Here is an 18,460-nt window from a genome sequence, read left to right on the forward strand (position 1 = left end):
CTGGAGTTGAAGAGCCCTGGTTTACAGTGTTGAGGAGCAGGAAGCCTCTTTTGATGTATCATTAAAAAAAATCATTGTCTCTTTGATATTTTTACACTTCATCTGTTGAATTATTGTCTGCACTTTGCCTTCTTACAAATCTCCGTCATTATTTCATGTGTTTTTGTGTCTGTGATCTTGTTTTGTTTTTTCACTCGCAGTTCTTCTTTGTGGCCATTTGAAGGCAGTAAATTCTCATCAGTCGTATCTGCTGATATCAGTTTAATAATCTCTGTGTTCACATATAGACCATCATTATGATAAACAATTAGTGAATACTCCTTATACAAGTTATATAGTTTCAGTTTAATACTAGATTCTCTGTTGAAGGAATACATTGTTTATATACAACCTGTTGAGCTGCATCTTACTAACACCACATAAGGAAAACATGCAGTAAAGTTACAGCAGTACAAAAGTTGCATAATCACAGGAATTTACCTGCATTCAGGTGCTGATGAAAAAAAAGGTTTTATGTTTGATCTTAATCTGCTGATGAATCTGTTTCACCTGCTGGAATCATGACTGATCAGGACAGATTAGAAAACTGATCATTGTTTGTAGGCTGTTTATCATTGAGAATATTCAATCAGCTAAATTACATTGATCCAAAGTGATTTCTACATCTTCTTTATGAGGCTGTGGGACTTTGTCAGACTTCAATTCTCTGATGTCTCTGAGCTTTAATGTGCAGCAGTCACAGTAGAAACAAACAGCAGCATTGAAAAATAAACATTCGCTTATGAATTGACAACAATTTTCTGCAACATTACTCACTTGACTTGTTTACATGACAAACTCTGGCTGCTCACCAAACTTGTGTTCATTGGACAATAATGTGTGAACGTCTCTGAGCAGTTTGTAAATTGATGTTTTGGGTCAGTGCAGCTCAGTGATTCCTCTCTGATATCACAGTTTGTCTCATCTGCAGCAAACTAACTGCAGCTGACATGAACTGAATCATCTGAGCTGAACTGAGCTTCAGAGAAACACAACATCCTGATATTCACTGTGAAGCTTTGAGTGGAAAAAGACAGAAAAACAACATGTGGATCCTGGAATAATGGCAGCTTCCATCTTTAAAGGACTGAAGAGGAAGAAGTTTACAAGGAATCATTGAGAACAGTTTCAAACATCAACTGATTGAATCCATGAATCTGAAAATGTGTTTGTGAGTGAAAGAGACAGACATGTACAGACTGAACTATCTGTTCAACAGTCAGAGTTTCTCTGACAGGAGGACACTCTTTACACTCAACTCAGCACAGACTCACTGAGGCTCTATCCCAGATTCCAAACCCAGGATAAAGAGGTTCAGTGAATGTGGTGTTGAAGGTGTGGAGGTGGATCAGAGTGTCAGAGGAGACTCTGTAGAAGGACAGAGTGCCAGCAGGACAGTCCACATACACTGCTACTCTGTGAGAGACAGAGGAGGAGGAGGAGGACGAGGAGGAGATGGGTGTTTTCTTGTTATTGTAAGACACACAGTAAGGATCAGTTTTAGAGAACCACAAACTCCAGGAATGATCATTCCATCCAAATGCACCAGCATTACTTCTTCCTTTCCTTTTTATTTTGCTGTAACTAACTGAAAGATCAGACCATCCTCTCCACTCGACCTCCCAGTAGCAGCGACCAGTCAGAGGATCTCTGCACAGAACCTGAGGCCGTTCAAATCTGTGTCGATTATCAGGATATGACTGAAATGGTCGTCCACGTGTCACCTTCCTGTTGTTGTCAGACAGTTTGAGTTCTCTGCTTATTGTGTTTGTGTCAATTGTGAGTTGACAGGAATCTGATGGAGAGAACAAACACAATCCAGCTGCAGTTATTGATCCATCATCTGTTCATTGATTGACACTTTGATGATGACTCCTGACATCAGAGATGTGAATGAGTGATGTGACAGTTTGAAGATGGTTGAATGTGTGCTGCTTTGTTTTCATCAATCACATTAAAAACACACTTACACTTCCTCAGACCTGGGATCAGCCATCGGACTCCAGCAGGCTCCACCCTGAAAGGAGGAGGGGGGTCAGAGCAGCACAGTCTCTTTCAGCATGCACACATGGACGTTACATCGCTCTCAGACACACACTGTTAGACTCTGATAAAGGAACAGTCCAACATTTGGACCAATCCAAATCTAGAACATTGAAATCTGGTTTAGTCACTCAAATACTTTTTAGGTATTTCATTAATCTGTTTATGTTGGCCATTGCCCGGTTCATTCCCTGTCACTTTGGTGAAACAGTAAATATATATTTTCTCTTATTTTTGGTCCTTTGTACCTATTTACATGTATGTATTTGTTGATTATTTACACAGCTATGTTGCTGTGTAAATACTTGCCAACTGTCAACTTCTTCCTCTGCACAGTTTCTGTGGTTGCAGCAGCTCTGTACCTGAGAGTTTTGAGACTCCAGTGTGGATTCGCCACTCCAGAAGATAAAAGCTTCACTGCTGAGTCTCCTGGATGATTGTAGCTCAAATCCAACTCTCTCAGGTGGAACGGGTTGGAGCTTAGAGCTGAAGCCAGAGAACTACAACCTTCTTCTGTGATCAGACAACCTGAAAGCCTGCAGACACAAAATAACTCACATGTCTGAAAGACCTTTTGTCTGCTGTGAATAAGACTATTTCCAACATACAGTTACTGAATCAGAGTTGGTGAGTTAGAAGTTAGCATGTTGGTGTGATCTAGATGTTCAACATCTTGTTTTGAGCAAAATTATACAACCATTTAATGAAGCTGATATGCTTCTTCAAAATTTAATTATGCTGACATATAATATGTTTACTTTATCCCCCAACTCTGTTTAATAGACTTGGACGAACTTTTGGTTTTTAGCAACAATTACTACTCATTAATTTTCTCAAAAAATAAAAATCAAATAGAACATGGTCTGACCTGAGAGTTTCCAAGGTACATTGCAGACTCTTCAGTCCAGTAGAAAGCAGCTTTACTCCTGAGTCTTTCAGGTCATTGTTGCTCAGATCCAGCTCCCTCAAAGATGTGGAATGTGAGCTAAGAAATGAGGAAAGTGGCTCACAGCTTCTCTCTGAGAGGTTGCACATAGACAGTCTAAAAAAGATAATATGACATCAACATATATCTTTATGTGATTAACTGCATGTCTTAGTGATCAAACAAATTACAGAATTCTATAAATGTATCAACCATTATAATCCAGGTTCTAAATGGTCATGAGCTGGAACAGATCATCATAAACTGACCTGAGAATTTCAAGTTTACTGTGTTTAACTTTCAGTCCGGAAACCAGCAGCTTCACTCCTGAATCCTGAAGGTTGTTGTTACTCAGGTCCAGCTCTCTGAGATTAGAGGACTGAGAGCTGAGAACTGAGGACAGAGCTTCACAGCTTCTCTCTGAGAGGTTACAGTCACACAGTCTGAAGAAACATTAATAAAAAGAGAAATGTGAAATGATTTTTATTCTGATTCAAACTTGAATGTTTGATCATTATGTCTCATTTGTAATCATCTAATGTGTTTTCATATTTGTGGAGTTTGGAGATGTCTGGGGATGCATTTGTAGAGGAGACGGGATGACTAGGCTTAGAGAACAAAATAGTATATTTATTGATTAATCTTTTGCTGTATCTATACTCACAGAGCTTTGTTGGAGGCTTTGACCACTGGCAGCAGCCTCAGCAGAGCCTCCTCTGAAGCAGAGTATTTCTTCAGGTCAAACACATCCAGATCTTTTTCTGATGATAGTAAGATGAAGACCAGAGCTGACCACTGAGCAGGAGACAGTTTATCTGTGGAGAGACTTCCTGATCTCAGGGACTGTTGGATCTTCTTCACTAGAGAACGATCATTCAGTTCATTCAGACAGTGGAACAGGTTGATGCTTTTCTCTGCAGACAGATTCTCATTGAGCTTCTTCTTGATGTACTGAACTGTTTTTCTATTGCTTTGGACACGTTCTATCAGTATCATCAGACATTGTGGCAGATGTTGTTTGAGCCATGAGGTACTTCCTGTCTGTGTCAGCAGTCCTTGCAGAAGACTTTGATTAGTATGAATTGAAAGACCCAAAAGGAAGCGGAGGAACAAGTCCAGGTGTCCATTTGGACTCTGCAGGGCCTGATCCACAGCACTCTGGTAGAAATATTTCTTTGCAAATATTCTTCTTTTAAACTTCTTGGAGGTTGTTTGTTGTTCTTCCAGCAGATTGACTCCAGAGTTGATGAAGGTCAGATGGACATGAAGAGCAGCCAGAAACTCCTGAACACTCAGATGGATGAAGCAGAACACCTTGTCCTGGTACAGCCCTCTCTCCTCTATAAAGATCTGTGTGAACACTCCTGAGTACACTGAGGCTGCTCTGATATCGATGCCACACTCTGTCAGGTCTGATTCATAGAAGATCAGGTTTCCTTTCTGCAGCTGTTCAAAAGCCAGTTTTCCCAGAGACTCAATCATCTTCCTGCTCTCTGGACTCCAGTGTGGATCTGTCTCAGCTCCTCCATCATACTTGACCTTCTTCACTTTGGCCTGAACCACCAGGAAGTGGATGTACATCTCAGTCAGGGTCTTGGGCAGCTGTCCTCTCTTTCTGGTTTTCAGCACATCCTCCAGAACTGTAGCAGTGATCCAGCAGAAGACTGGGATGTGGCACATGATGTGGAGGCTTCGTGATGTCTTGATGTGGGAGATGATCCTGCTGGCTTGTTCTATTCTGAATCTCTTCCTGAAGTACTGTTTCTTCTGTGGGTCAGTGAACCCTCTGATCTCTGTCACCATGTCAGTGCACTCAGGAGGGATCTGATTGGCTGCTGCAGGTTGTGTGGTTATCCAGAGGCGAGCAGAGGGAAGCAGGTTCTCCCTGATGAGGTTTGTCAGCAGCACATCCACTGAGGTGGACTCTGTAACATCAGCCAGGATCTCAGTGTTGTGGAAGTCCAGAGGAAGTCGACACTCATCCAGACCATCAAAGATGAACACAACCTGGAAGTCTTCAAAGCTGCAGATTCCTGCTTCTTTGGTTTCAGTAAAGAAGTGATGAACAAGTTCCACCAAGCTGAACTTTTTCTCTTTCAGCACATTCAGCTCTCTGAAAGTGAATGGAAACATGAACTGGATGTCCTGGTTGGCTTTGTCTTCAGCCCAGTCCAGAGTGAACTTCTGTGTTAAGACAGTTTTCCCAATGCCAGCCACTCCCTTTGTCAGCACTGTTCTGATTGGTTCATCTCTTCCAGGTGAGCCTTTAAAGATGTCTTCTTGTCTGATTGTTGTTTCTGGTCTGTCTGGTTTCCTGGATGCTGTTTCAATCTGTCTGACCTCATGTTCATCATTGACCTCTGCAGCCCCTCCCTCTGTGATGTAGAGCTCTGTGTAGATCTGATTCAGAAGGGTTGGGTTTCCTGCTTTAGGAACACCCTCAAACACACACTGGAACTTCTTCTTCAGAGCAGATTTGAGTTTTCTCTGATAAAGGGGAGCAAACACTTCTGAAAATAAAAAATAAGTAAATGAAATTAATAATTTATAGTACTTGAGCAATCACAACATTCAATTTTGTCTGGCGAATGGATGCAGTTCTGTGAAAAACTAAGTACATCCTATGACTGTTTCAGTGTTTTGCTGTGACTGAGACATGGCCTTTGACTGAGCCATTGCAACATTTTGATTAGTTCCTTTTTCACCCATTCTGTTATAGATATGCTGCTGTCCTTGGAATTATTGTCGTCCTGTCCCATGTCCAAATTTAGTCCAAACTTTAGCTGTTTGGTATTTTAACCCTAGAATACTTTAGTATACAATGGAGTTCATAGTTGAATTAATTAATGCAAGGTGCCCTGGTACTGGTAATTATCATCCTCATGCACTCTGCTTGACAGTTAGTATGAGGCATTTTATGCTGCATTTGGTTCTCTCTAAGCATGGAACTGTTCATTTAGTTTTTGTCTGGCCAAACAACATTTTTCCAGAAGTCTTGTGTTTTGCTTATGTGTAACTTTGCAAATCTAAGCTTTGAGAACAGGCATTCTCCCGGAAACCCTCCCAAACAAGCCATTGTTCACTTATTTTTTTAATAATACATTTATTAACCTTAAGATTTAATGTGCTAACTATGGCCTGTAAGTCTAAGATGTGGTTCTTGGGTTTTTTTGTAATTTCTCTGACACCTCATAGTCTGATCTTTCAAGGAATTTGGTGCAACATCCACTCCTGGGATTATTCTGGATTGTGTTAACACATTAATGAATGCCCCAGTGGTATGCTCTGTTGGGGTGATATGGTACTATGAGGTCTTTGAGATAAGATGGGGCCTGATTATTCAAGACCTTGTAGGTGAGGAGAAGAATTTTAAACTCTATTCTAGATTTAACAGGGAGCCAATGAAGAGAAGCCAATATGGGAGAAATCTGCTCTCTCTTTCTAGTCCCTGTCAGTACTCTAGCTGCAGCATTTTGGATCAGCTGAAGGCTTTTCAGGAAGCTTTTAGGACAGCCTGATAATAATGAATTACAATAGTCCACCCTAGAAGTAATAAATGCATGAATGAGCTTTTCAGCATCACTCTGAGAAAGGATGTTTCTAATTTTAGAAATATTGCACAAATGTAAAAAAGCGGTCCTACATATTTGTTTAATATGTGCATTGAAGGACATATCCTGGTCAAAAGTGACTCCAAGATTTCTCACAGTGTTACTGGAGGCCAAAGTAATGCCATCCAGAGTAAGTATCTGGTTTGACACCATGTTTCTAAGATTTGTGGGGCCAAGAACAAGAATTTCAGTTTGATCTGAATTTAAAAGCAGGAAATTAGAGGTCATCCAGGCCTTAATGTCTTTAAGACATTTGATGTGTGTCATCTGGCTTCATGGATAAATAAAGCTGAGTATCATCTGCATAACAATGAAAATTGATGCAATGCTTTCTAATAATACTGCCTAGAGAAAGCATGTATAGCAGGGATCCTCAAATCCAGGCCTCGAGGGCCGCTGTCCTGCAGGTTTTAGATGTGTCTCTGCTTCAACACACCTGAGTCAAATATAGAAGTTATTAGCAGGACTCTGGAGAACTTGGCTGCATACTGAGGAGGCAATTCAGCCATTTGATTCAGCCATTTGATCTGGAAACACACATCATTCATGTGCACATCAACTGAAATCCTCCTTTCCATCATGTGAGCTGTCCAAATATCAGCTGCTTCTTTTCTGCTTCATCTCAGTGTCAGCTGAATATAGTCAGACAGCAGTGTGAGGCAGAGGAAGCTGCCATCAGCTGCTCTAATTCTACCATTATTCCACTAGATGAAGCCATGAAGCTGCAGCCCAGCACACATGATGATCACTGACACACTGTGATTCACTTGTACTGAATAATATTTTAACGATTTCCCCACCACCCGTGACCCTGAACTGCACATTTGTACTCATATTCAAGCAAATCTTTTGGATAAAATAACTTCCTTCACTGATCACGTTTTAACTGCTAGTTTAAACACTACTGTCTGCTTTTACAAGATCATAAAGGGTTTTCCATCATGAAACTGGCTCAGAGCTGCAGCTGGCAAACATAACAGAGCTGCACAGCTGAATTATACACTAGAGACATGACGCACAATAAATTCCAGAATTAAAATCATTTTGACAATGTAGGTAATTTAGCTTTAAAATTTAAATTAGTCCCCAAAGGCATTTAAAGATGACAACCAAGTTGTAAGACTTCTGTAAGAACTTTGCTTTTGCTTAAGTTTGAACATGTTTGATGTACAGACTCTCTAGATTAATAAATGTCCACTAATGCTACACAGCATCAGGAGTTAGTGAAAGTGTTATTTTACCACCATTCTCCTCCATATAACATATTAATTATGTTAAACATTAAATGAAATGTTGTTCAGATAAACACTGAATTTTTACTTCATCTGAAAGTGGTCAGAATCAGCAGTCTGACTCAGTAAAGCTGCAATTTCAAAGTTTATGGTGGATTTCTTCATTTTTATGAAAAAAAAATGTTCATGAAGGAAAATGTTATTAAATTGCCAGATGCAGATGTGAGGAACTAACTACAGTCAGACTGCAGTGAATTTCTCAAAGCTACCATAAATCCATCCTACAGGATCACATTTCCTGTTAAAAATTCACCACGAATTCTGGAGATTATTTACCAGCTGAACATCATAAAATAACTTGTGCATAAAAGTCAAACTGGACTCCAGCATCTGAACCAGGATCTCATGACTCCATTTTTATAGTTTGATTTTAAAACTGTTCAAAGTCCACATGGACACTGAGTTTTAGTAAACATCACATCACAGTCAGACTTTCACTGTTAATGAGGATCAAATGATGGCAGATCTGTCATGATCTGATGAAGAGAACCACACAGTCTGATGTGATGTGAGGAGAGCAAATTTCCTCCTGCAGACACTCAAAGTCTCTGAGCTGATGTTGAAGAGTTTGTTGTTAAAGAAATTTTGTGATGCAGAGTTTATATTCAATACAATATGGAAAGCATCCTTATGTGTTCTCTACATAAACACACACAAATAATGAGCAGCTGCTTTGTGATTAAGAGGAAATATCAGAGACCTCTGTGAATTAAAGTTTCACTTACTCTGCAGCTCTCTGCTGTTTGAATGTGGTCTGTGTAGAAAAAGAGAAAATCCTCTGAATCTTCTCTGTGATCAGTCCTCTGTGTCCTCAGGCTGCTGTCACATTAAACACTTCAAACAACAAGTCTTAAGATACAGCTCACAGGTCAAAGATCAGCTGCTGCACCTTAATATGACTTTAATTTGATCAATGATTAACCTGCAGCAGAGTCAGCTCTGCTCTGTGTACTGGTAAATAAGGAAATCAAGCAAATGAAAGTTAACTATATTGCAACTTCAGAAAAACTGATCTAAGGTCCACAAACATGATATAAATAAAATAAAGTCACAAATCCATCTCTAAAATATAGCTTCATATGATAAAAACTGTTTATTCAAACAACATTGAAACATGTTTCAGTCACTGATTAAAATGAAGAATAAGAGCAAATTAACAGACACATTTAAGCACAATTTTAATATTGCAAGATGTGAATAGTCTGACATTGCAATGTACCAACACTTTTAATTATGTTTAAATTACACATTTTTTAAAAATGTGTAATTAAGGTCAATAGAGCTTAAAATTAATAGTACAAAATCAATGTTTACATGTACAGTGCTTAACAAATTAATTAGACCGCCTGTCATAGAAACAACAAAGAACTCCCAGCAAGTGTCTCAATGCAGAGTCCTTCCTTCTCATTGAGTTCTCAGCATTTTACCATTTTGAACATGAATGCGAGGTTGCAAACTTAATTTGCATTATAATACTTCTCTGACAAGTATAATATTTAACCACTAAAACTGAATTTTCTGTTCAGGAATGCAAGTAAATAAGTGTAATTTGGCATCTTAAAAAAAATAATAATATTGAGCTTTACTTTTTTTTCTGCACTGTTGTAAAACAGTAAATTGAAAATGAATGGAAACCAGGTAATATTGTGTCCAGTGTGAATGTGTAGGTGTATATTTCTGTTCCCTGTGCGGCTGAAAGTTTTTCCACAATAGTCACAGCTAGTGATGGGAACTGTTAAGAATTTAGCAATTCCGATTTGATTATCGATATCACTTATCTATTTGATTCCGTATCGATTCTCTTATCAATTCTCATTAGGTTAGTGAATAAAATATACCACAAATAGGTTGGTTTGCATTAACTCTTTTTAATGTAAAGTAGAACAAAATTAAAACTGGTATAAAAAAATAAGAATTCCTCTTTCAAAATTAATACCATTAATATTTTAACATAAAATACAACTGCAAGGTGTGCGAGAACCAGCCTCTGAGCCAGCCAGACTCTGGCAGTCCTCATCAACTAAATATTACAGGAAATGGAGATTATTCATACAGTATAGAGAAATCAGTACAGCAAAATAGGGTTGCAACTATCAATTATTCCATTGATTAATTGAGTGATTGGATTAGAAATACTTTTTTAGTATTAACGATTCATCTGCATATTTTAACTTCCATACTGAAGTTTTTGTGTTTTTTTTTGTTTGTTTTGTTTTGGTTTTTTTTGGGGAAGGGGGGGGGGTTGCTGTGTGAAAAAAAACAGTGATGTATGGAGCAGCTACAACGTTCTCTTTTCTTCACGTTGGCACTTACTGATCAGGTGGTTGATGACGGACCTCCAGCTGTTTCAAAGTAAAGGTTTTAATGATTGTTACAGGAAAAAACACTACTCTTTTGGACGCTAGAAAAATGTTTCCTTTCACTCCATCCGAGCTCACATCTTGGTAATGTCTCCAACTTTTTGCGCTTGCTGCACAGACTGCATTAAAAACACAGCTGCTGCTGTTGCTGAAACACTGAACAAAATTTTTCTAATGCTTTTGATCTTGAAGCTTCTGTCTTGATGCTGTTGGATAAATTCCAAACCAAATAAGGCGCATGTGTAATGCAATCACGTAACTGTGTCCTCACATCAGTGGAATCGATAAGCTGAATCATTAAGCAAGCAGACTAACGATTCCAAGGAATTGAATTACTAGTTCTCGATTCCCATCCCTAATCACAGCTGTAGGCCTTAATTCCAGAGTGGCTAACTTGATGAAGCTGCAAGTTGCTACTTTGAGTAAAAGCTCTGCCACACTGATCACAGCTGTACGGTTTCTCTCCACTGTGGATGAATTGGTGTCTTTTCAAGTTTCCAGCCAGGGTAAAAGACTTTCCACCGATGTCACAGCTAAATGGTCTCTCTCCAGCATGGAAGACTTGATGTTTTTTCAATGAACCCTTTCTACTAAAATCCTTCCCACACTGATCACAGATGTATTTTTCGTCTCCCTTCCTTCTGTGAGGTTTGTCAGCCTCCTGCGAGCGCTGACTTCTCAGTCTATGTTGGTCCTGCAGTGACAGAGATACAAACAGAGGCAGTGAGTGAAATGCAGTCGTGGAACAAACTGAATCTTTAAACTCCATTAATATTAGAGGTTTGTTTGGTTTTTTTTGGTAGACTCCAAACATCTTTTAGGTCTATTACCACCACCTGTTAGTGACAATAGCACATTACATGCAGCCATGTACATGGGAATGAAAGAGGAAACATAAATTTATGTAAAATAATTTAAAGCATTGTTTTGACATCCTAATTATAACCAATTAAAAAAGCCCCACTTCGAAATGCCAAAGGCTGTGACAACACTGCAAATGGATGAAAGCCATCCTGGAAACTTGTTTTATCTGTGAGCTAACAGACACATCCTGGTCAAAGATAAATCCAAGATTCCTCACAGGGTTGCTGCAGGCCCCATGAATCTCATAAAAGGGCAGCAAAAAAACAATTTTTCAAGTACTGTATGCATATATTTTCTAACAAATAAAGCAAATATGAGCTCTCTCTCACCGAGTTTCTCATCACACTGACAGACAAACTCTACAGTGCTAAACTGTAGTTTGTGATGGTTGTTGTTCTGCTCTGCACCCTCTGTGAGTTTGGTGTAGCAGCACATGAAGCAGCTCTCCACCTTCTGCAGCTTCTGCATAGAGTGACCCCAAAGCTTGAAGCAGATCTTCAGAGCAGAACAAGGACTACTGCCACCAGCTGCAATACAACACAGCGGAGTTGGACTGTGTTGAACCATGGGATGAGAGACTCTGGGGATCACCACAACAGCAATGTGAACAGCTACAGGTACAGCATTTCCAAATCAGTAAGAACTGGAATCAAACTGGTTGGAAAAACAATTATATATAATGATGAGAGCGTGGAAAAGTGCTATGAAAATATGAAATGTGTAATTTTAACAGTAATCAAACTGACATTATAGATCAAATAGTGTTCAATGAAAATTATTTATCATATGATAAATTGTGGGTTTGATATGAATCTTGATTATTAATGTCTTTGTTTCAGTGTCCTGTTAAAATGTGACCTTTTTATTTTGTCTTGCTTTAATTAGGGATGCGCCAATCTGATATTCAGTATCAGTATTGGTCTGATCCTGACCTAAATTACTGGATCGGATATCGGGAAGAAATAAAAAATGCGATCTCATCCGATCAGACCCACATTAGCTGAAAAGCCTTCAGCTGATCCAAAATGCTGCAGCTAGAGTACTGACAGGGACTAGAAAGAGAGAGCATATTTCTCCCATATTGGCTTCTCTTCATTGGCTCCCTGTTAAATCTAGAATAGAATTTAAAATCCTTCTCCTCACATACAAGGTCTTGAATAATCAGGCCCCATCTTATCTCAAAGACCTCATAGTCCCATATCACCCCAACAGAGCACTTCACTCTCAGCCTGCTGGCTTACTTGTGGTTCCTAGGATACTTAAGAGTAGAATGGGAGGCAGAGCCTTCAGCTTTCAGGCGCCTCTTCTGTGGAACCAGCTTCCAGCTTGGATTCGGGAGACAGACCCCCTCTCTATTTTTAAGATTAGGCTTAAAACTTTCCTTTATGATCAAGCTTATAGTTAGGGCTGGATCAGGTGACCCTGAACCATCCCTTAGTTATGCTGCTATAGGCCTAGTCTGCTTGGGGGTTCACATAATGCACTGTTTCTTCTCATTCACCTTATTTACTTTGTTTATACTCCACTCTGCATTTAATCATTAATTGATATTAATCTCTGGCTCTCTTCCACAGCATGTCTTTTCTCTCACCTCACCCCAATTGGTCGCGGCAGATGACTGCCCCTCCCTGAGCCTGGTTCTGCTGGAGGTTTCTTCCTGTTAAAAGGGAGTTTTTCCTTTCCACTGTCGCCAAGTGCTGCTCATAGGGGGTCATTTTTTTCTCTGTATTATTGTAGGGTCTTTACCCACAATACAAAGCGCCTTGAGGCGACTGTTTGTTGTGATTTGGCGCTATATAAATAAAATTGAATTGAATTGAATTGAATTGAATTGAATTGAATTACAGGTCTCTGTCATTGTCTTCTCCTTATGAGTTTGCAGTTGACCAAATCATCTTGCATTACCACCACCTACTGGACTGGAGTGGATCAGGAGTTAGAAAAAAACCCCTCAGATTCTAAAAAGTTCTGTCACTGTGATGGATTCCCTTCAACATTGTGGATCAGCGCTGACATGTTTTCCACGCCTCCACCACTCTCTACTGTATTTGTGTGTTGTGCTCGCTGTGCTGAGAATTTCAGCTGTTATTTTTTTCTCTACTTCAGCTCCCAGAACGGATCGCTATACCAGTTTGCTCGCGAGTGCCGCCGTTAGCACTAGCAATCGTTTGGCACCAGAAGGACTCCTTCCCTATCAAAATATCTTTTATACTTTAATCCCTGATTAGTGACTAAATCTTGACCTGCAGTAGAAACGTATTTAGGAGAATGCTTGTGAATATAAAGCATTACAAGATTATGCTCACGCAGCCCCCAGTTTTTCAACATAAACACTGATAACACAGCAGCAGCAGTTTTACATGCAGTCTGTCTGCACAAGCGCAAGGCAGAGGCGGTGAAGGTGAGCTCAGATGGAAAGGAAGGAAACGTTTTTCTAGCGTACAAAAGAGTAGGGTTTTTTCCTGTAATCATTGTTAAAACCTTTACTTTGAAACAGCTGGAGGTCCTTTATCAATCACCTGATCAGTAAGTGAAAAAAGAGAACGTTTCAAACAGGGAAAAACTGCAGTACGGAAGTTAAAATATGCAAAACTGTTAATACAAAAAAAGTATTTTTTATCACGGCTAACTAACAAGCAAATACTGAGATTATTAACCTTTCCTTTCACTATATCATAAAGATGATGAGGATCTGTGAATTTTCCGGATAGGTCACCAAGGTGAAATCACACTAGAAGTAAAGATACCCCGTAAAGAGTCAGAACGGAAGTTGACTGATGTAATTGTGAAAAGGGCCGATTGACCAGTACAGGGTTCTAATATGTATGCTGATGGCATGATACCACTTTTTTATGTTCAGTCCCGATACTGATATTTTACATTTGGATATCTGCCATTACCAATGCAAATCCAATCTTTTTTAACCTGTTAACTGGCAGCACCAAAATCACCTGGAAAAAAAACTACGTAAGGGTCTCTGGTTATTATTTGCTCTGGAAAACCCATTTCGTAGCCTATTAACTGAGTCCAGTCTACAGGTGAATGAAGTGCATTTAATATGGCAGGCTAGACCCTCCCATTTTGATTGACACCTCATTCGGCCAATCATGTTAAGAAATGGGTTTCACAGAGCCAGTAATAACCAGAGGGCGTCACATAGTTTTGTCAGGTGATTTGGTGCAGCCAGTTACATGATTGGATGAATGAGGTGTCAATCAAAATGGGAGGGTCTAGCTTGCTATATGGGATGTGGCCAGTCAAGGGGTTAAGCCCTTAAAAAACAATATTTTTACTGGTGAAAATTCAAAATTCAGATTTCAAAGTCTTCCCATGATGCCAGGATCTCTCTCACAGACCACTTAATGCAATATTCCTATTATTTCAGGACAGGTGTGTGTATGGAACAATTAGCTGGAGCAAGAAGGCAGTCCTCCTCATTTGCATAATGAGGCAGAAATGCATACGGTAAAGTAAAAAGAGGAGACGAGGAAATGTAAAAAGGACAAAGGCATGTATAAGGAAAAGGAAAAACAAAATATATACACTATGTATATTTCTGCTTTTATTTTTAATTATGTCAGTTTTGGTCCTCCATGTGAGGCTCCTAACTTCTTATCAACTCTCCTTCATGCCTTTCCTTCACCTCATGACGTTTTCCATCCGCATGAAGGTAAAGTGAGCAGGAAAAGGAGGAAGGAGGGATTTGGACTCATTTCTTTGGGAGCGCAGACTAGACTCTGTAGCGCCCCCTGCTGCACTCCCGGCTCAATCGCAGCCACTTCCTGTTCAGTGGGATTAACCGGAAGTACCCGCAGGTCTGTGCTGACCTCTTTGTGTGTTTGGAAAGAGTTGCAGCTTCATCTAAAGGTAAGCAGGAGCTAACTTTAATGTGAGTTCAGTTAATCTGGAGCTGAGCTCCTGAATGAGCTCTTCTGCTGCTCTCCTCGGTGTCTGTTCACTTTATTGTGAACACGCTGAGAGGAGAGAGAGTGTTTGGAGACCAACAGCAGCTAATCATTAGCTCAGCATGCTGGCAGAAGGTGGAGCAGAAACGCTTTCAGCAGCCGGTGGGGCTGTTATTGTTTCAAAACTATCTGTGTGCGTGTTCAGATCCGTGTGAGGAATCAGTTTGTAAATGTGGAAATAAATCTGCGGAGACACACATACGCGTGTGTGGGTCGGCCCGTTACTGTGTCAGCGTGTCCGCCATGTTGGATGTGATCTGCGCTGTCAGTGTGCTGCAGTTTGGCCTTCGTTAGCAGGATAATATCTATGAATCAGCTTCATGGTACTAGCTAAAAAATATTTTCAGCCCGGCGCCCCTTCCCCTGCGCGGGAGGGGGTGCTAATGTTAATTACCACGTTAAATGCTAACAGGTAAATGCTGTGCCCACTTGCAGTATATTTCAAAGTGGATCAGGTCAAACTCATTAGAGTCTAGTGCCTGTTCTAGATCCAGCCATGGCTGGATCTAGAACAGGCACTTCGTGGGAAACTCTCGGATCTTTCATTAGCCCCAGTATTAACCGTCATAAGGACTTTAAAAGCCTTAGTATAAACACCTCTCTGACAGCCTGGTGGGAATTTTTGAAAATAACCAAGTCCAGTGCCCAGGTAGCTCAGTGGTGCAGCAGGCGACCAGATATATATATATACAGCTTTGTGGTGTGGGCGGTTGGAGTCTTGGCCTGTTACTGATTTGCCTGCGTGTCTTCCCCGTATCTTTTTCCCCGTTTCCTGCCTTGGCTACACTACAAATAAAGCTGCTGTGGCCAAAAAAAAAAAATAATAACCAAGTCTTCACTTATCCCCTGTAAACTATCACCCATTTGGAACAATCCAGATATTTGTCAGAAGAAGAAAATATGCCATTTTCCATTAAAACATAAACATATTATTCAAGATGGAAACAGCTGAAGCAGTGTTCTAGCTAGTGGCTGATCGCCACTGAGACGCTCATGCGCCGGGCTGAGGATTTCACCGCTTCACTTTCGGAGCTCTGCTGTCACTGCATTTAGCAAACAGGAGCGCACCCCTCGGACTCCGCCCCGGCTAGATCGCTGCTTTCATCGCTGCTTGCACCTGTATCATTTCACCTCATTTTACAATCTACCACAGAGCACGGGCAGTTTCATTCACAATGTGCATGTTTGATCTCGTGCGCGGGCTTGATTTCAAGGGCTACAGAAATCGAAACAACAATTGATATGAATGTGAGGAGAAGCAAGGGGAAAAATGATCTAAGGACAATTTCAGGTTTTAACACGAGTGGATCATTGCTGACAAGTTTTTCCATCCCTCCATTGTTCTGTGCTATGAGTGTGCATGTGTGGGTCTGCGTGTTGTGCACGTTTTGCAGAGAATGTCAGCTGTTATTTTTTTTTCTTTCCTTCAGCTGTAGCCACCAGAATGATCACTATAACCAGTTTCCTAGTGGTGGCTGCCATTAGCACTAGCGATCGTTTGGTGCCAGAAACGCCCTCCCCTCCACCCCTCTTCAGTATTGAGGGGCTCCTTAAAATGTTTTTTATGCTGTAATCCCTAATTAGCGACTAAAAATAGACCTGCTGTAGAAATGTAATTTGGAGGATGCTTGTGAATAAAAAGCATTACAGCATTAATATGGAGAGAAAATTGACTCAAAATATCTGTTTGCTATTTTCACAATTTGCTAGCAGGCGCTGCCGTTAGTATTAGCAATCAATTGTTACTGGAAGGACGTTTTTGTTCTAGCATCCAAAGCAGCAGGAACCACCATTAAACCTTTAGTGGGAAACAGCTGGAGGTCCTTCATCATCCACCTGATCAGCAACATGAAGAGAACTTTGTTGCTGCTCCATCCACTGCTGTTTGTTATCCAATTACTCAATTAACTAATGGAATAATTTTTAGAATACTCAATTATTAAATTAATTGATAGTTACAACCCTAGAGGCACATGAGGGATCCAGTGTTTACTTGGGTCAGAGTGGCACACAATTCATCATCAGATGGTTAGTGTGAGTCTGTGTGCGCCTACAAGTTTATGAGTGCACTGACTCCTCCACAGAGACTTTAGATCACGATGCACCAACTACACATGTGCCCCAGGTGGTGAACCTGGAACAGGAGGAACTACTCGGCTGTGGTGTGTCCAGTTGTCTTTGTTGTCAGTAGAGTAGAATCCAAACGATGATGCTGATTTTCTGCTGTTTTTCACTTTGTGCACCAAATCTCATGAGGTTCAAATGGAGCACCAAACTTCAGTTACTCAGTCAGTGGAGGTGCAGCAGTGCAGTTTCTCCGCAGTGGTGTTAACTGGCACACTGACTGAAGACATTTAGTCTGAGTGGATCTGAACTTTCCTTCTTGGTGGTTTTCATCTTGCTCTGACTGCAGCTGTAACAACACTGATTCCAGCAGGATGTGTACAAAGCATTTTGAGAGACACACAAAGCTGGACAGCTTTTGTTCTGAGGCTTTGGAGAGAGTCTGTCTCTGTGTGTGTCTGCATTCACTTTGTTCCTCCAATAGAAAATCAGTGTGCAGATGTTGATTCATGCACTGACTGCTGTTCTTCAGCCTGTAGAAACCATCCTGTAGCTGCTGGAACAAATGATTCTTCTAAATGTTGCTTTGCTCAGGTTCTTGTTTGCACTGCTTCTTTTTGTCAGGGATCAAATACAAACAGAGATGTCAGCATCTAAACAGGGAGTTCAACCACAAACCTGTGGGTTACTAGTCGGCTGTTCAGAGCTTCTGTATTTGTTTCAAACAGGTTTCCCACCTACTGTTTCTAGATGCTCACCCTAACATAGCAGGCTGGAACCGGCCGTATCCCACAAAAGTGTATAAATCCAAATGCAGCCTTAAAGGGTCATTTCCCCAAACAGTGCAGTGTGGTGGGTTCTGATAAAGATGTCTGTGTAGATTCTCAGTCACCCAGGTCATAATGTCTCTGGAGCTTGAAAAAAAGGCAACTGAACGTCTTTTTGTTTCTTGAAGATGTTCCTCCTCTCATCTGAAAGGCTTCTTCAGTTCTCAAACCAAATGGTGGAGAGACCCAGGTATTTAAACCACTGTGGGCGTGGTCCTCTGGAGGTAGTTATGACCCTCTATTGTTCATGTGCATGTGCCAAGGTGTGAAAGGAGGCATTGGCCATTTCTATCAGTGGTTTCAGATGAAACCAATATAGGACTGTCCAATGCAGTGAAGTGTGCTTGGACTCTACATTGGAGAAACCAAACAGCCTCTTCACAAACAAATGGCACAACACAGAAGACCCGTCTCAACAGGACAAGACTCATCTGCATCTGAAGGAGAAAGGTCACTCTTTTGAGCATACC

General features: G+C 40.5%; 1 protein-coding gene across 1 annotated transcript in view; it reads right to left on the reverse strand.

The window, feature by feature from the left end:
- Positions 1-1,162: 1,162 nt before the first annotated feature.
- The window catches only part of LOC115796187 (NACHT, LRR and PYD domains-containing protein 3-like), a 66,741-nt gene continuing 49,443 nt past the window's right edge, over positions 1,163-18,460 (reverse strand). The window contains exons 7-10 of the mRNA XM_030752478.1: positions 3,277-3,450; positions 2,445-2,618; positions 2,010-2,056; positions 1,163-1,834 (exon numbers count right to left, since the gene is read on the reverse strand). Coding sequence (XP_030608338.1) covers positions 1,299-1,834; positions 2,010-2,056; positions 2,445-2,618; positions 3,277-3,450 — 931 coding nt within the window. The 3' untranslated portion in view covers positions 1,163-1,298. The remainder of the gene's footprint in view (positions 1,835-2,009; positions 2,057-2,444; positions 2,619-3,276; positions 3,451-18,460) is intronic.

This window comes from Archocentrus centrarchus, chromosome 2 (assembly GCF_007364275.1).
Source record: "Archocentrus centrarchus isolate MPI-CPG fArcCen1 chromosome 2, fArcCen1, whole genome shotgun sequence".
Taxonomy (NCBI): Eukaryota; Metazoa; Chordata; class Actinopteri; order Cichliformes; family Cichlidae; genus Archocentrus; species Archocentrus centrarchus.